The sequence below is a fragment of the Panthera onca genome, chromosome C1 (genome assembly GCF_046562875.1).
Source record: "Panthera onca isolate mPanOnc1 chromosome C1, mPanOnc1 haplotype 2, whole genome shotgun sequence".
In the NCBI taxonomy this organism is placed as follows: Eukaryota; Metazoa; Chordata; class Mammalia; order Carnivora; family Felidae; genus Panthera; species Panthera onca.
In genome coordinates, this window is record NC_138346.1 from 207336221 (window position 1) to 207355505 (window position 19285).

Genomic DNA, 19285 nt, shown 5'->3' on the forward strand with positions numbered 1-19285 from the left:
TTAGTCTGTTTCCAGTTTCCTTCAAAATAATGCTGGGATAGGGGCGCCTGGGTGGCGCAGTCGGTTAAGCGTCCGACTTCAGCCAGGTCACGATCTCGCGGTCCGTGAGTTCGAGCCCCGCGTCAGGCTCTGGGCTGATGGCTCGGAGCCTGGAGCCTGTTTCCGATTCTGTGTCTCCCTCTCTCTCTGCCCCTCCCCCGTTCATGCTCTGTCTCTCTCTGTCCCAAAAATAAATAAAAAACGTTGAAAAAAAAAAAAAAATTTAAAAAAAAAAAAAAAAAAACAAAATAATGCTGGGATAGGCATCCTCGGGCACCTACCTCCCTAACGCTCACCCCATACTTTGGTGTGACTGAGGAGCATGAGCTTCTAAGGCAGGCAGATGTGGCTTTAGATCCAGAGCCTTCCTCGCTTGGTAGCTACATGACCTCCAACAAGATCATTCATCTGTCTGGGCTTCATCTTTCTCATCCATAAAATGGGAACAGCAATGGCTGCCTTTCTGGGTTGGATATTTGTAAATTGCCTCCCACATAACCTGAGATTTGTTTATGCTGATAAGTCTCTTGGCCCATTGCCCTTGATTGGACCAGAATCCCCACTGGCATAGATGTTGGGAGGCCAAGCATCCCCAAGACACTGGAGAAGTGGGAGCTATAGAAAACTCAGGGAGGCACTGCGGGAGGCCGCAGAACGGGCGGGGGAGGGAGATTTGTCCTTCACCTCCTAACCGAGTGCACAATCCTTCTTGCTTAGGCTTACTTCCCAGAGCTCTCCTCCTTCTCACAGCAATGGGTGGTGTGGCCGCCGAAAACAGGACCAGCAAAGTGAGGGCAGAGGAGGAATTAGGAGGCGCTTGTGAGATGTGCTTTCCTGCCGGAGCTGGCAGCTGTGGGCTTACAGATAAGGCACAGCATTTGGAATTCTGCCCCTCTGGGGAGGGGGGGGGGTTTAGTCCCACCTGAGCTGCCATGAGCAGATCACTAAGCCTCCGTGAGCTCTGTTTTCTTTGTCAGTTAAGTGGCGATAATGATAATATCCACGCGGAATTATGAAGCTCAAATAATAAAGAAACATTAGTTTTCCTCCGCAGACACGGGGCACTTACCGTGTACTGGGGTCCCAGCGTGGGTGATTAACGTGTATTACCTTATCCACCTGCCACAACAGTTCCCAAAGGTAGGCATTATTATTTCCACTTTACAAGGAGGAAATCAGGAGGTGAAGTCCCCCGAGTACCCCTGCATATGGCCCCCTGCTTTAGAAATCACAGAGCCCGGGACAGTTGTCATTTGTTGTTATGATCCTCTGGAGTTCTTCTCAGCTCCTTCCCTGGAGATTTCTGCTAGAAAGTTCCAGGGGACTAATCAGTTCATTGAACAAATTGATTTGACACATATTTGTTTGAACACCTGCTGTGTGCTAGGCATGGTCCTGGGGCTTCAGCAGTGAACCCCACAGACAAATCACTGTCAAAGGAGATATATTTTTGCGTCGGAAGGCCGACGAATAAACCAAAAACCAAAAAAGTGTATATATATAACATGCCCTGGGATGATAAGTACTGGGGAGAAAAATTAAACAGGGAACAGGGGGTGAGTGTGATTTTATGTCCAATGATCGGAGAAGGCTCTATGATAGGATGACAATTGTGGTCACCACCGAGGTATTGGGGTCGACCTGATTTGATTCTAATTACATTAGAATGTAATCTCTGTAAGGACAGGCCCCGAGCTCTCGCTCCAATCCCCAGCAGAAGCTGTGGCCTCTAGTGGGTACTCAGATATTTGTTGAATGGGTGAATGAATGAACACATAGCCGTTGTCTCAGATACACTTGTGGAAACGTCCACTTTAGGGTAGTCATGGGCTTTTCAGTTCAGTTCCTACCAGCCAGCACTTACGGAGAAACTTCCGTGTGGCAGGAACTGCTCCTGCCTCCGTGGCTGCAGAAAAAAATCTTTTCCCTTGATAGTTTTCACTAGACAGAATGGTGGAGGTTGCAATTTAGCAGCCTGAAACGGAAGCCGGGTGGGGGGGGGGGGCGGGGGAGAGAGAAGGGAGCAAAGAGCAAGGGGTTAAGGGTAAAGAGTAAGAGTTTCGGGGTCAGGAAGGAGTTCAGCAAGTGTATCGCCTGACATTTTTTTTTCTTGGTGCAAAAATAGCGAGTTCTGCTTTTTTGGAACGGGGCTCGCTGAGTCAGGGGTTCAAAGAGAACAGCATGGGGATGGGAGTGGCAGATGTCATCCGCGGCAGATGGTGATGCTCTGGAGGCCGACTGTGGCCTTGAAGATGCTTCCCTCCACCCGCTCTGGCCCAGGAATCAAGGTCAGGGGCAGACAACCAAGTTCAGTTCCCGGCGGTCCCGATCCCAGCCTCTCCAACCAGGCCGGCCCTTCCCGACAACATCACCCGTGTTCCACGCTTGGACTCCACACCGGGCTCAGCAGGAGTCCCAGAGGCCAAGGGTGTGAGAAGACTCAACCCCGCATCTGTTATTAACCACTATTTCCATTCTTTTGGCCGTGCTTCCTTCTCAGCCCTGAAGACACACATGACCGATCTGCCGGCCCTTTGTTCAGCTTCACAAAAGAAGGGGATGATTATTAAAAGAACAGATTTTGCATTCCATATTTACCCCAGATGACATTGCCTTGATCCCTAAAATAACTCCAGATCTCCTGGGTGGAACTGGCTCGTTCCTTTTCATCTTGCTGTTTTGCAACTGTTTACGGGGCCCATCACCATAGTGATATTATCAGAGCAGGTCAAATGAAACTCCAAACCCTTGGGTTGTTATTGGTTTTTCCTTTGTACCTCGGAACATGACTTTTTCACCCCAAACCAGCTCTTTCATTTCTTATAAGCATGTACGCTCTCGGCCCCAAGTCAGCAGCAGCCCCTTCTGACTGATTCCCAGCAGTTAAAATCACAGAGGTGGTCCATGCTGGGACAAGACGTGGAAGTGCTTGAACTGAGTTTCCAAACTGGAAACCGTATTTACCAGAAATCTCCTTTCCTGCGGATAAAACTTGGGTCAAAGTGTCAGGGTGTTGAAAGAGGCACTAAATAAAAAGAGTCTGAAGGACCTTCAGCATTTGGTCCAAGGAACATGGCTACAGAGTTCAACAAATAAACACAGCTGGCGTGGGGCGAGCCCTTAGCAAACACTTATCTTCTTGATTATTTTTTTTGTAATCATCATCTTGGACAAAAGCCTTTATGATAGCGTTCTTACACACTGCTGGTGGGGTTGCTAATTGGTATGATTTTCCTAATCGAGAACTTGGCAACGGGTAGGAAATACCTTGACAGTGTGCCCTTCCTTTGATGCTAACTTCTACTTGTGGGCTCTGAGGAAATAATTAGGGATGTGACCAGAGGAATGCATTCAGAGATGTTCATTGCTAATAATGGTGAAAATTGGAAATAACCTAACTGTACAACATGAGGGAGTTGCTTTAAAAAAAAAAAAATCGTGGTCTAGGGGCGCCTGGGTGGCTCAGTCGGTTAAGCATCTGACTTCAGCTCAGGACATGATCTTACGGCTCGTGGGTTCCAGCCCCACATCAGGCTCGCTGCTGTCAGTGCACAGATTGCTTTGGATCCTCTGTCCCCCCGCCTCTCTCTGTCCCTCCCCTGCTCAGACACTGTCTCAAAAAATAAACGCTTTTTAAAAAAAGATGAAAAAAATCATGATCTAGCCATACAATGGATACTAAGTCACCATTAAAAATTATGCCATAGGAGAATCTTCAATAACGTGTGAAATATTAATAATATTAATTAATTAATATCAATTAATTAATATTATTAATTAATAATATTAATAAATATAATATTGATAATATGGGGAAATGCAGGTTATAAAAATTGATCCCATTTTTGTAAAATATTTATATATGTGCAACAGAGAAAAAAAGATTAGAAGGACAGGTTCTTTTTTTGTTTTGTTTTGTTTATTTATTTATTTTGACAGAGTGTGAGCAGGGGAGGGACAGAGAGTCCCAAGCAGGCTCCATGCATGAAGCCCAACATGGGGCTTGAACTCACAAACCATGAGGTCATGACCTGAGCTGCCACCAAGAACCAGATGTTTTTCTTTTCTTTTTAATTTTTGTTTAATGTTTATTTATTTTTGAGACAGACAGAGACAGAGCATGAGCAGGGGAGGGGCAGAGAGAGAGGGAGACACAGAATCTGAAACAGGCTCCAGGTTCTGAGCTGTCAGCACACAGCCCGATGCAGGGCTCGAACCCATGAACTCTGAGATCATGACCTGAGCCGAAGTCGGAGGCTTAACCCACTGAGCCACCCGGGCGCCCCAGCAAGAGCCAGATGTTTAACCGACTGAGCCACCCACGCACCCTGGAAGGATAGGTTCTAAAAAGACAGCAGTGATTGCTTCTTGAGTATTTTTTTTGATGCTTTTATCTATAATTTTTCCAAAATGAGCAGGTATTTCTGTAGCCAGATGCTTAAAATACCATTTTAAAAATTTAGAGGGGAGCTCCTGGGTGGTTCATTCAGTTAAGCATCTGCCTCTTGATTTTGGCTCATGTCGTGATCTCACAGTTGGTGGGACTGAGCTCCGTGTCATGCTCTGTGCTGACAGCACAGATTCTCGGTCTTCCTTTCTCTGCCCCTCCCCTGCACGTGTGCACCTGCATGCATACACACGCTCTCTCTCAAGATAAATAAACAATAAATAAATAAATAAATAAATATTTAAAATGATTTTAAGTAATCTCTACACCCAATGTGGGGCTCCAACTACAACCCCAAGATAAAAGCTGCACGCTCCGCTGACTGAGCCAGCCAAGGTGCTCCTTAAAATGCTATTTTTAAGAATAATAAGCTGCCATGCTTTTTTAAATCATCCAACTTCGGCTCAGGCCATGATCTAGCAGCTCGTGAGTTCAAACCCCACATTGGGCTCGGGCTCGCTGCCGTCAGCACAGAGCCTGCTTCAGATCCTCTGCCCCCTCTCTCTGCTCCTCCCCCTCTTTCACACTTTCAAAAATAAACATTAAAAAATCCTCCCTCTGATCATCCTACTGGGCAGAAACAGAGTCTTATTCCTGGAGCCTCCTTATATAAAGCTCATGGGATAGGAAGTGCTCAATGGTGTCCTATTGTGGTTGGAACAATGAATTCATCGTCTGGTCAGGGGACCCATAAATACTTAGCAATCATGGGTTTTCTGCCTACTTGGAGTTTAAGGTCACAGATATACAAGGCTGACATAACTAGGCATAAAACACAGGGACACCGTGATAAGACCGGCAAATGTATTCACAAAATACCAAGACTCATTTGATGTTTGGTGGGAACAGTGGAGAGAGATTGTTGGCGGGGTAGGGAGTGCATAATGACTAGCATAAACATGAACAGCATCCTACATGCCACCCGTTGATTGCTTATTTAAATCTCACAACAATTGTATGTGGTAGGTATCACACCCCCATTTTATAGATGTGGAAACCAGGAGATAGGGGCTTTATCGCCTGCTCTTTCAACATTGCAGGGGGAAAGAAGATGCACGTATTCAGCGGAGAGCCCAGTTTATGATCGGGATGGTGGAGGCAGAAAGGAAGAAGTGGACGGTGAAGGAAGACAGCTATATTTCTGGCATGGTCCCCAGAGTCTCTTACCAGACTGGTGAACATTTGGGTTGCTGGCTAGAGAAACAGATAATAATTTTAATCACCCACGTTTCAGCCCTTGGGGATGATGTTGATATAAAAATGAGGATTCCATTACCTATTCAAATGTTCATATATACTCAACCTCACTGGCTTATGGGGAAGCGGTGGAGGCTCTATAGTAACACAGAGCACAGATGGGGCACCTGGGTGTCTCAGTCGGTTAAATGTCCAATTCTTGATTTCGGTTCAAGTCATGATCCCAGGATCATGGGATCGAACCCTGTGCTGGGCTCCACACTGACAGGGCAGATTCCGCTTGGGATTCTTTCTCTCTCCCTCTCTCTGCCCCTCCCCTGCTCGAGCGCTCTCTCTCCGTCTCTCTCTCTCTCTCTCTCTCAAAACAAATAAACTTAAAAAAAAATACATAGCACAAATGTGCCAGAGAGTAAATTACGCAGAGCCCTACAGCCTATCCTCGTGATGATCATCACTCGAAACATCTAAACACCTCTTTGTTTTTGGGTAATGTGGAAGAATGTGAAAAGCATAGGTTTGGGGTCAGACAGACCTCCGTTCAAACCCCGGCTCACCATCCATGTAGCTGTGTGACCTTTGTCCCGTCTCACCAACTCTATCTTGAGATACCTATGGAACCTTCACACTGGTATGGAAATCCTGCTTAAATTGGTGGCCCCAAACATTACCTGCTAGATGGGAAGCTATAATGGGGGAGCTCTTGAGACTTGTGCTGGTCAGGATAACGCTAGCTGCCGAAACAAACAACCTCCAGTTCTCAGTGACTTACGACCATACAGGTTTATTTTCTCCCTGAGACACTGGGACTGTGAACTGTCCTGGGAGGGGATTCAGGCTTCTTCCATCATGGAGTCTTCTCTTGCTTCGTCTGCATTCGGCTGGCTGATGACGAGAGAGAGAGAGAGTGAGAGAGAGAGAGAGAGAGAGAGAGAGAGAGAGAGAGAATGGGGCAGGTTACAAGTGGCCTTTTGTGGCCATGCCTGGAGGTGGCTCATGTTACTTGCTCCCACATTCCATTGGATGAAACCAGTTTCATGACTACAACCTACCTCAAAGGAGGCTGGGAAATACAGACGATGTTTGCATCCGGGAAGAGGAAGTGGAACAGGTGACCTGCCTGTGCTACGTACCTACAGCAATCACAGCTAGTGTGGAGCAAAGAATGAAAAGTCATCCAGATGAAGCCAACAGAACTACAATGGCAGTTGTCCGGGGAGTGGTGCCTAACAGATAAGTCTGGCAATTGGAGTTTTCTTGATACGTATAGGTTTTACATGGGGTCAGACCTCATAGGATCTAAAATCAAGTATGTCTGTTCCTGCCCGGCTGTTTCAAGCTGTCAAACCAGTGAGCACCAGTGAGGGTTAGAAATGAGCTCCATCCGTACCGTCATCACTCTGGACCTCTGTGCTGAATCAACCTGACCCATCATGCCCTCTGCTTTTCTCCTTTGCATGCCGTCCCCCACCTGCCTACCTTCAGACTTGGCGATTCATTTTCCCTATGTACAGTCACTTTACCTGCTGGACCAGATATTTGCAGTCACTTCTCTGCCTTTGACCTCTGCTTTCCTTTTCGGCCAGAATCTGGAGTCTTTCTGACTATAATGACATCAATTGCCTTCAATAAATAGGTCGTTGGGTCTAGCCTGGTCCTGGGAGTTAACAATCTCAACAAAGGACCTCTTATGCTATGCACTCCATTGGTTCCCTTGACTAAAAAATAAAGCTAATATTTATGTTTATTTATTTGGAAGAATTGGAGCTCATGTAGTGAAGAGAATGCCATTTTCTTTCAAAAGGATTTTAAGTCCTGTGTAAAGTTAAACAATGCTTTACATGGTTCTGAAAGCCTTTTCTTCAATGGTATCTTTGGAAAAGCAGGATTGTTTTATTTTAATCAAGTCCAATTTGGGGCGCCTGGGTGGCTCAGTCGCTTAAGCTTCCAACTTCGCCTTGAGTCATGATCTCATAACTTGTGGGTCTGAGCCCCGCATTGGGCTCTGTGCTGACAGCTCAGATCCTGGAGCTGCTTTGGACTCTGTGTCTCCCTCTCTCTGTGCCTCCTTCCCACCCCTGCTCACACTGTCTCTCTCTCTCTCTCTCTCTCTCTCTCTCAAAAATAAATAAACAATAAAAACTTTTAAAAAAATCAAGTCCAATTTATCAGGGTTTTTTTTTTTTCTAGCTAGTGTGTTTTGTATCCTGAGAAACTTCTGCCTGCTCAATGTTGCAAAGATTTTCACTCATGTTGTCTTCCAGAAGCTTGAGTTTTAGCTTTTTTTAAAAAAGATTTTATTTTTAAATAATCTCTACAGCCAATGTGGGGCTTGAACTCATGACCCCAAGATCAAGAGTCACATGCTCCTCCAACTGAACCAACTAGGTGCCCCAGGTCTGTGATGCAGTTGAGTTCATGTTTCCACATGGAATGACGTACGAGTCAAGATTCACTGTTTTCTACATGGATCTTCAGTTGTTCTGGTACCATTTGTTTCAAACACTTTTCTTCCCCCACTGAAATACATTGGTATCTTTGTCAAAAATTATTTGGATGTATATGTGTGGGTCTAATTTTGGACTACTCTGTTTCATTGATCTGTGTGTCTCTTCTGCCAATGACACACTGTTTTTATTTCTATAGCTTTGCAGTAGGTCTTGAAATCAGGTAGCAGGCACGTCCTCTCACTTTTATTTTCCTCCCTTAAGAGCCTCACGCCAGGTCTTTGCATTTCCAGATACATTTTATTATAAAAAAAATTTTAAGTTGTATTTATTTATTTTGCGAGAGACAGAGCACCGGCAGGGTAGGGACAGACAGAGAGGGAGAGAGAGAGATTCCCAAGCAGGCTCCACACTGTCAGCAGGTTTGGGCTCGAAACCACAAGCCGTGAGCTCATGACCTGAGCCGACTGAGCCACCCAAGTGGCCCTCCATGTACATTTTAAAACCGGCTTGTCAATTTCTAGAAGGAAAAAAAAACTTGCTGGGATGTTTAATTAGATTGCACTGAATCTATAGATCGTCAGAATGAATATCTGAACAATACTGAGTCTTCCAACCCATGAATAGGGGACATCTATTTATTTAGCAATGTTTTCTAGTTTTCAGGGTACATAGGACTTGTATATCTTTCATTAAATGTATCCCTAAGTAATTTTTAAAAAAAATTTTAATGTTTATTTTTGAGAGAGAGAGAAAGAGAGAAAGTCAGTGAGTGTGAGCAGGGGAGGGTCAGAGAGAGAGGGAAAGAGAGAATCCGAAGCAGACTCCAGTCTCCAAGTCTGTCAGCACAGAGCCTGACGCAGGGCTCGAACCCATGGACCGTGAGATCATGACCTGAGCCAAAGTTGGATGCTTAATTGACTGAGACACCCAGGTGCCCCATCCCTAAGTATTTTTTTTTTCTGTTTTTCCTTGCTTGTTTGTTTAAGTAATTTCTATGCCCAACGTGGGGCTAGAACTCATGACCCTGAGATCAAGAGTCACATGCTCTACTGACTGTGCCAGCCAGGCACCCTCATAAGTGGTATTTAAAAAAAGTTTTTTTTCACGTTTATTTATTTTCTTGAGACAGAGAGACAGAGCATGAACAGGGGAGGGTCAGAGAGACAGGGAGACACAGAATCTGAAACAGGCTCCAGGCTCTGAGCTGTCAGCACAGAGCCCGACGCGGGGCTTGAACCCACAGACCGCTAGATCGTGACCTGAGCCGAAGTCGGACGCTTGACCGACTGAGCCACCCAGGCGCCCCTCATAAATGGCATTTTTAAATATTTGATTTTCAGTGGGTTGTTGCTCTGATTTATTATTGCACCGTTTCACTAGACTGGTCCCTGAGTCCCGCCCCCATACCGGCTCCTACGTCCGTTCTGCATCTGGTCCAGTTTCATTTGCAACATTGCAACGTCTGATTGGAACGCGGGATGCGTGCTTTGGAGGAGCCGAGATTTGCATCCCGGACGACTGTGCTTGGAGGGTCTCTGGCTCATCTTTTGACAGGCTTCACTCACAGAGCACCATATCCCAGGTACTATGCTAATTATTAATGAGAGGACTTGGAGTTTCTGTCTCAAGGAGCCCTGAAAGCAGAGGGGACAAATTGCAAGTGAAAAGGTGTGCAAAACACAGGGTTTCCGGGAGAACCCAGAACAGGAGGGTTCCCAAACTCAGCTTCTGGGGGGACTGTCAGAAAAAAAAACTACATGGCAGAGGCAGGGGCAGCCTCAGACGCCTTGTAGAGGCCCATCCCAAGCCTGGTGGGTGGCTGGCTGGCCAGCTTAATAAACCAAACACGAATTCTCCCAAGTATGCGTGTAAAAACTCCAACAGCTGGCCCACATGTGAGAGGCCTTTCTGTAACTCTGAGCAAGACCCCACAGATGGTCAGGATACACACAGTTCTGGTCTAGCAGAAGGCAGCTGTGAGTTCTCCAGGTACCCCCTAGGAGAGCAAAAACAAAAGCCCTGAGATGATGGTGTCTAACCTCGGACTGAGAGGTCCTCTTGGCACTGACTTTGGGAATATATTAAAAAGAAGTGGATTGCAGGTGACCTGTTTACTTCCCTGTTGCTTGCCACGTGTTCTTTCAAGATGCTAAGGGGTAGAAAAAGTTGATCTAAGCTGTCTAGCCAAGGCTCCTCTTCTAACCACACAGTGTCCCGTCTTCCGAGGAAATCAGGCTGTTGTTTTGCCGGTACTCAGTCCTGCGTAGGGGTTCTATGATACAAATTTCTGAGACCCAAAACGTGCCTGTTTCATTGCTTTGCATGAGTTTACCCAGAATGCATGGCTGTAATAGCCATCTTTTTGGTTTTGTTTTGTTTTGTTTTGTTTTCTATTCTCCAGCATCCCTTTCTCCTTTTGGTCACAGTACTCCAATTTCCTCCCATCACCAGGGAAACGCCCCGCCCATGATCACATCCCCATTCCTGCCAGCTTCAGGGGTGGGCTCATGACTGAAGCCAGCTGGTCACCGAAGCTAGGGGCGTGGTTGAGATGGTCTAAGGAGAGGGCACAATTTAAGAGAAGAGCCTACTATTGAGCCACAAGGGACCCCATCGTTTAATGGTTGTGTAGGAGAGACACAGTGTGCAAAGAACACAGAGAAGGAGCAGTCACGGAGGTAGGATTAAGACCGGGAGAGTCACACGGTGTCATGGAAGCCAATGGGAGAAGGTGTTTTAAGGAGAAAGTGCCCAATGGTGTCAAATGCTACCAGAGTCGAAGGAGGTGAGGATTGAGCAAAGCCCATGTGTTTTTGACATGGATGTATGGGCAACCTTGTGGTCTTTTGTATGGAGGAGTGATGGCATAGGATGGGAAGTTAGGAAGTCAGAGGACAGCCTGACAATTCTGTAGCTGTGGAAGACGGGAGATAGGCGGTAGGCTGGTGTAGGGGTAGACCTTTTTTTTCTTTTTAAACGTGAGATGGAAAGTACTTAGGGATGCTTAAAAGCATAGCAATCATCTAGTTGAGAGGGAGTAGTTGAACAGTCTGGGAAGAGACATCATAATTGAAGTGTAAGGTTCCTGTGAGCAGAGAATCCCCAAGAGGGAATATCGTTTATAGCATTTCCCAGACTTACTTGATGGACCAACTCCCTTCACGCAGAGTTTATTTTGATTAGCATTCTGCAGAAAGTGCTGTGGCCCAACTTAGGTTAATGGTCCATTCCCAAACCCATTACTATGGCCAAGGCCATACTTTGTCTTCAGGCAATCAGGATCCTCTCCTCTGGAGCTGGGGGTGGCCTCAATTCTCCCCAAACTAAAGGTCTGAGCATGAGAAAGGCTTGAGTCGTAGAAAAGAGAGGATGCCCCAGAAGTGACCTCTGAACCAGCTGAACGATGGGGAAGATGACATTACCAGGTGGTGTTCCTTCCTTCTGATACTTTGGTAACAAGACCCCTAAATCCCACTGAAACTATAGTATATGGAATTGGAATGTTCAAGGAATGTGATTGAAACCCCTTGCCTATAGAATTCAGTATAGAGAGAGGTTAAAAGCTGGCTAATCCTAGTGTTCTCTTGTATCTCCAAAGACACAGTAAAACATCTAAAACCACTGTTAGTAATCCAAGAAGATCCCCAATTCAGAAAGCAGGCCTGTTAAATCAAAGGGGATTTAGGAGCTAAGCAAGCCCCCGTCCCCTGAGGTGGTGTGCCTTTATTAACCCACTATTTCCAGCTGTGGGGACTTAACGAAAAGGAGAAGCCACGTTGGGCAAGCTTCTGGGTAATGCCTGCTCTACTGTGTCCTGTATTGGCTGATAAGCATTGCAAAAGATTCGACGTGCTATGGAAGGCTGTTTCTCTGAGGTCCTCGAGATGGCTTTTTCTTTCCTCGGCTGACAGTACGATTTGGCTCGGGGGTTTCCTCCCACCCTGCCTCCGCTCAGCAAACACTTATGGGCCCCTACTATGTGTAAATTGCCTTGCTATGTGCTATGTGTCGTAGCATCGTCTTTTGGCACTGACAAAACACTTTATTACACATGATCTCAATTTAGTGATGCTCGGGACAGACGCTGAGTCAGAAAGAGTCACGACAGATTCGTCCATGCATTGTCTGTGTGACCTTAGGCAAGTCATTTCTTTAAAAAAAGTGGTTTTTTAAAAAAAATTTATTTATTCTTGGGAGAGAGAGAGAGCACAAGCAGGGGGGTGCAGAGAGAGGCAGAATCTGAAGCGGCTCCAGGCTCTGAGCTGTCAGCCCAGAGCCCGACGCAGGGGCTCAAACTCAGGAACTGTGAGAGCATGACCTGAGTCAAAGCTGGATATTTAACTGACTGAGCCACCCAGGCGCCCCTATGCAAGCCATCTCTAAGGCTCAGCTTCATTTTTCATAAAATGGTCAAAATAGAAGTTCCTAGCTCAAAGGATTGTTAGGAGGAATTAGGGAGGTAATGCATGGGAAGAGTGTAGCATGTAGTAAGCACTCATTTAAAAGTAGCCATACTTTGGGACACCTGGGTGGCTCAGTTAGTTAAGCAGCCGACTTCGGCTCAGGTCACGATCTCGCGGTTTGTGGGTTCGGGCCCCGTGTCTGGCTCTGTGCTGACAGCTCGGAGCCTGGAGCCTGCTTCATATTGTGTCTCCTTCTCTCTCTGCCCCTCTCCGGCTTGTGCTCTGTGTCTCAAAAAGTAAAGAAACATTAAAAACAGAATTAAAAAAAAAAAGTAGCCATACTTTATTGGTCGATCTTGGTCCACTCGTTCACGCAAGAATCACTCCTATGATGTGGATACTACTATCTCACTTCATAGACCTCCATTGAACACCTGTTATGTTCTAGATACTGAACACCCAGGGCAACCAAAAGAGTATGTAGATACAGACAAGGAGGCATCAAAGGGAACTCAGAGGAAGCCAGAGCACCGAGAGAGGTGCATCAAGGAGAGTGACCAATGCAGCAAACACCATGAGGTCAGCTGTAAGATGAGACCCTGAAGCGACCACTGGCTTCTACGACATGGTTTCCAGGCCGACGGGTGGAGGCAGAAGCTAACCCCAGACTGATCTGAGAAATTGGAGTTGATGTGGGAACAGCAATTGCAGAGAACTCACAAGGTGCTGGGGTGAAGGGGAGCAAACAAATGGGGAGGTGGCTATAAGGAGATGTGGGATCAAGATTTGTGTTGTTGAAACTTCTTAGGATACAAGATATTAGGGCATGTTATTTTGTGCAGGTGGGAATGATCCAGTATGGAGGGAGAAACTGAGGATTAAGGAAAGAGGAATCCAGGGTAGGAGTGGAGATGTCAGCTTCGATGGGTGCACAAACCCTTCATTCAAAAGCCAGAAGGCAGAGAACGTGGGTAAGGTGCAGAGTTGTTGGTAGACCAGAAGGTTCTGATTCATACTGTTATGTCTGTGAAGTATGAGGCAAGCCCGTCGCTTAGAGTGAAGGATGAAAAGGGGACCGAGGGTCAAGGCTGATAGATCATCCTCGCAGAGTAGCAAGGGGAACAGAATATGGCAGAGAGGTAGCAATCCTGCTAGCCAGGATTGAGGGCTCATTTGAAATTTGTGGACATCAGTCTGGAGTGACACCAGTCACTTTCAATTTGCCAGCAACATTCAGACGTTCCGAGGCAGGCAGAGTGTTGGGGAATAGCCAGGCTTAACAAGGTTGGTGCCAGTTAGAAGAAAAGAGAGGGGCAAGGGCTTACTGGTTTTTGCAAGGAAGTGAGTGTAGCGTTCATTACTAAGCTGGGTGAGGAGGGAGGTGAGCGTGAACGGGAAGATAAATGCAAAGACCTGGCAGGGTCGAAGGTTTGCAGGGCTTGATGAGGTTGAAATAATGCTTGCATGTGATACTATAGTAATGAGGTTAAAGTCGGATATGAGATATTTGCAATTGTGTGTTCTGAGACTGCAATTATGGGCGGGAGCAGGTTCAAGGTAAGACCGCGGGAGTGGGTACTTAAGGCAGAGGGAAGGAAAAACTCATTGGTAAGGAAGAAATCCTTGAGGAGTCAGTAAGATTTCTGATGGATTATGCTTATGGATGCTGAAGTCATGAAGAAAGGTACAAGAGGGGAGGAGGTTAGTTCATGAGGGCAAAAAAAGGAGAGGTGGCCGCTGGAAAATATGACAGCATGAACTTCAAGGGGGGTTGGGTTTTTGAAAGAGGAGGGGAGGAGAAAGAGTACTAAAAATATTTATGGTGTTTGTTGCTGCTAACCCGCAGCCCCTGGCAGGCTGCCATGCTTAATGCCCATGGCCCCATGGTCATGGCAATGGTTGACGGGTCAGGGGTAGGATCCAACGTGTGGGGACTCAATCTGGGATCAGCCGGGGATCTATCCAACAAGCTGCCATCATTAAGACATGAGATGGGGTCATTGGATTCTGTCGGGATTTGAACTATGAAACAGAAAAATACTTTGCCAGGTAATAGAGCAAGCTGATGCAGTGAATGAAGGAGGAACAAAGACCACCAGGATAGACCCCAAGCAGGCTGAAATGTTGAGGGAATAGTGATATAAGCAAGCTGAGGGTGCAGGACCGTAAAGAATGTAGCAGATGTATCCAAAGAAGCGAAAACAGAGCTGCATGAGAGAGACCGAGGGGGCTGTCCCCCGAGCCTCTTGTCTGATGTGACCTTTTTTTTTTTTAATTTTTTCCCCTAACGTTTATTAGAGACAGAGAGACACAGAGCATGAGCAGGGGAGGGGCCGAGAGATGGAGACACACAGAATCCGAAGCAGGCTCCAAGCTCTGAGCCGTCAGCACAGAGCCCGACACGGGCCCGAATTCATGAACCGTGAGATCATGACCTGAGCTGGAGTCGGGCGCTTAACCAACGGAGCCACCCAGGCGCCCGTGTTTATTTATTTTTGAGAGAGAGAGAGATCACGCAGGGGAGGGGCAGAGAGAGGGGAACAGAGGATCCAAAGCAGGCTCCGTGCTGACAGCACAGAGCCCGATGCAGGGCATGAACTCAGAAACCGCGAGATCATGACCCGAGCGGAAGTCGGATGCTCAACTGACTGAGCCACCCAGGTGCCCCAGATGTGACTTAACTTTGTGAGCAGCAAAGCAACAGGATCAGACTTAGGGTTACGGATGTGGGCTCTGGTCCCAGACTGCCTGGCTTTGAACTCATTAGCTATGTGATCTGGAGCAAGTTACTTAACCTTTGTGTGCCTTAGCTCCCTCATCTGTGAAATGGGAATAATAGGCACTGACCTCACAGGGTTGTATGAGGATTAAATGAGAAAATACAGGTATGCATTTGGAACAGCAAGGTTCCCTGTCAGTCTTATTTTTTTCAAGTAAACAGTTCAAGTGTTATTCTATCATAAACCTTTCCCTCATACTCTTATCCCCTGCCTTTAAGAAGGGACACCACCTGGGGTGCCTGGGTGGCTCAGTCGGTTCAGCGTCTGACTTCAGCTCAGCTGATGAGCTCGTGGCTCGTGAGTTCGAGCCCCGCATCCAGCTCTGTGCTGACAGTTCAGAGCCTGGAGCCTGCTTTGGATTGTGTGTCTCCCCCTCTCTCTCTGCCCCTCCTCCACTCACACCCTGTCTCTCTCAAGAATAAAAATTAAAAAAAAAAAAAAAAAAAGGACATCACCTTCTCTTCGTCCTCTTGCTACCCTCCCAGGTCACTCCTTCTCAGTCTCCTTGCTGGTTCCTCTTTATCTTCTTGACCTCTTCTCCTCTACATTCACCTCCTAACCGAACTCACCTGGATGTCTTGGGCCCTTCAGTACCTAAAAATATCATTTCTTAGCTAATAGTTCTCATACCAACTCTAACTTCTTCCCCAACTCCAGACTTCTACATCCAATCACTTGACATTTGCATTCAGAGCTCCAACGGGCATCTCAGACATAACTTGTCCCAAACTGACTCTTATCCTCCCCCCACAAAAAAGAAAAAAATAACCACCCCAAATCAAAACAAACGCCTGCTCCTCCTCTCATCTTCCACAGATCAATAAATGGCTAATCCTTCCAGTGTTGATCAAGCTAAAAATCTTAGCATCATTTCTGACTCCTTTCTTCTTCCTGTGCCCACTGCCAGGCCATCAGCAAACATCCAGAAAGGGGTCTTCCCTTGCTGCATCCACTGTGTCCCCAGGGTAGTAGGCACCTTCGTCTCTCTGCTGTGTGACTTTCAGTTTACCTCTTCGGGCCTCTGTTTTGAGGATGAAGTGAATTATTATTTGTAAAGTGCTTAACGGTGTTCATCATGTAGGAAACCCCATTTAAGTGCTTTTTAAATAAATAAAACATGCCTTAAATAGCTTTCTACTGGCCCTAGCCCCCTACAGTCCATTCAGAACACAGCAACCTCCTGATCCTGCTCAAGCCTAGGCCTGATCCTGTCACTGCTTGGTGTCCCTCCGACCTCAGCTTCCAGGGCTCTCCCCCTAGTTAAACTGGGCTGCCCAGTCCATGGGCCTCCTTGGTCCATGAACACACCAGAGACTGTCCCCTTTGGGTCTGTGCCTTATCTGGTTCTTGTGCCTCCCTGTGATCAAATGTTACTTTCTAAATTAGCCCTCCCCTTGCCCCCCTTGGCTAATCTGCCTGCCTATTCCCTCGCCCTGAGTGTTCTCCACCTCTAATCACCACCTGACACGATGTTTACTTACCAGGTGATTGTCTTTCCTCCAAGGGTCCACCTCTGTCACGTCACGGACTGGGACTGTCAAATTCATTACTCTATCCTTAGAGCCTAGAACAGTGCTCGGTATACAGTAGGTGCTCAATAAATGCTTACCAACTGAAAAAATTCTTAAGTCCCACTCTCTTTGAATTCCCGTAACACAGGCCTTAATCACTTACTTGTATTAATTTTTTATGCCAGTGGCAGCTTTTGACTCTGAGCTCCCTGAGGATGGGGGCCTAGGACATGGCCTGACCTGTGGTAACAATTCCCGCCATTTGTGCAACACTAACCAGTTACAATCCTGTCGCAGCTGACCTGATTTGATTCTCACAAAATAGAGTGAGCAAGCCAGGGAGGGCAGGTATTATCAGCACGGCCAGAATCCTAGTTCTGCTTTCTAGACCAAGCTCAACAGATAGTTGTTGAATGGAGCGAGTGAGAGAGAAAAAAGGAAAAGGAAATAAAAAAACTTTCTGAGTCACTCCGTGGAGTGAGGCAGCCCCACTGGGCGACTGGGCTGGTTCTCTGTAGCACATTTAAAAACACTCGTAAACGCCTAACATTTCCTGAGTCCAGTTTTCTAATCTCTACCTGCGGGGTCCTCACAGCTACCTGCGGCAGGTAGCTCTGAGGGCATCTTCACGTCGAGTGCAACTCTCTTTCGGTGCCCCCAACAGGGCCTGGTATACAGTGGGCGCCCAATGAATGGCGTGGCCTAGGGCTCCTTTTTTTTTTCTCTCTTTTTTTTTTTTGGGATTCGGCTCAGGTGCAGCGACTTGATCCAGGTCCCCACGCAGCAAGTGGCGGCGCTGCGATCACACCTCGGGATCGCTCGGACGCTCTCCCCGGGACCGACCGGCCCGCCGCAACACCAGTTCCGGGTCCGCGCGGGAGACAGCGGGTGCACCGGGAGGGGAGGGCAGGGCCTGACCCCTCCCAGTCCCAGGGCCCTCCTCGTCCCCGCCCCGGAGGCCCGCGCGCACTGTCGCTCCGCCACCCCCGCCTCGGTAGCCACCGGGTGCGACTTAGGGCGTGGGTGCGGGCGGAAACCCCCTGCCGGCCCCCCGGCCGGGTCCCCGCGCCTCGGACGGACCCGCCCACCCCGCCAGCCGCCGCGCCCAGCTCCGCCCCGCTCGCAGGCCCCGCCCCTCACTTCCCCCTTCGGCGCTCCTCCCCCCCGCGCCGCGCTCCATACTTGGCGATCGCTGCGGCCCTGCGCGCTCATTGGCCGAGAGCCGGCTGCGTGGGGGCGGGCCCGGGCCCGGCCGGGGCGGGGAAGGAAGGTGGCGGCGGCCCGGCGCGGGGGGAGGGGGCCGCTGACCCGGATGTTCACTCCTGGGCACCCGGGGAAGTGGAAGCGCCGGGCCCTGCTGCGGGGGGGAGAGCCACAGACGCCGGGACCGGGACCGCCGCCGCCGCCGCCACCATGGTAAAGGCCCGACGTCACCCTCTCCCAGGCCCGGGGGCCCCGCCGGAGCTCGTGTCCCCCTGCCTCCGCCGTCCTCCCCCACCCCCCGGCCCGAGAAGGGTGGGTCCCCCGGGTGGGGGAGGGGCGGGGTCTGGGACCCAGGTAGACACCATCGCTGCCGGCTCGGGAGGGGGCTGCCGGCCCGGGCGGCGGGGCTGGGCAGCAACCCTGCCTCCCTCTCCCAGCCCCCGCCCTTGGCTCAAGCTGGAGTCCCACTCTCCGCCTCTCGGTCAGGCTAGTCTCCCCCGCAGCCCAGGTTAGACCCTCCTGGACCCGTGGTCCAGGCCAGGCACCCCCTCCGGTGACCCAGGCGTGGTCCCCCTTGCCCCTGCCCACGGCCCGGGCTGGGTCCTCTTTCCCCGTCCCTGCGGCCAGGGTAGGCCTTCGTTTCTCCCTCCCGTGGCCCAGGCTGGGCTCCCCTCCCTGTGGTCCGGGCTAGGCCTCCGTCTCCCTCCGACTCTTCTCCGTGGTTTCGGTCTGGGCCCCCGTCAACGCCTCCTCCAGTGGTCCCAGCCTAGATTTCTTTCCCCGCTCCTCCAAGGCTTCAGCCTGAGCCTTCTCTTCCCTCCTTGGCCTTAGTCTGGACCTCTCCTCCTCCGTCCGTGGCCCCCGCCTGGACGTTAACACCCCCCTCCCATCCTCTTCCCCAGACTTCTCACCGCCTTTAGCGTAGCCTCCGTCAGCCCCCCTCTGTCCTGGCCTTTACCCTCTCTCCAGGGCCCTGCTCCCTGCCCCCGACCCAGGTGGTCCCTCCCCTCTACCCAGGGCGAACCTTCTTTGCCGCCTCTGGGAAGCATCGGGAGCTCTCCAGCCCGCGGGGAGGGTGGTGGTCCCGGGGCTGTGACTTCTCAGGTGGAGGGTTGCCCCCTTCTGGGGAGGCCGCCTGGACCGAGCGAGGGAAGGGCGGGCACCTGTGTGCCCGGAAGGCAGGAAGGCAGCGCCGCACTCTGCGGGGCCCCTTCCGCGGCCGCTGCCCCCGTGCGGTGCTTGTGGGGCGTCGTGCCGG

General features: G+C 49.1%; 1 protein-coding gene and 1 long non-coding RNA gene across 2 annotated transcripts in view; one reads left to right on the forward strand and one right to left on the reverse strand.

Annotated features, from left to right (window-relative positions):
* Nucleotides 1-6444: 6444 nt before the first annotated feature.
* Nucleotides 6445-19278, reverse strand: LOC132673554 (uncharacterized). The gene is made up of 3 exons (XR_009608101.2): nucleotides 19052-19278; nucleotides 9538-9764; nucleotides 6445-6565 (listed from the first exon to the last, which is right to left on the reverse strand). It is a non-coding gene; the product is annotated as an uncharacterized LOC132673554 (long non-coding RNA).
* Nucleotides 17736-19285, forward strand: part of CAPZB (capping actin protein of muscle Z-line subunit beta) — a 135337-nt gene continuing 133787 nt past the window's right edge. The window contains exon 1 of the mRNA XM_060626250.2: nucleotides 17736-18240. Coding sequence (XP_060482233.1) covers nucleotides 18238-18240 — 3 coding nt within the window. The 5' untranslated portion in view covers nucleotides 17736-18237. The remainder of the gene's footprint in view (nucleotides 18241-19285) is intronic.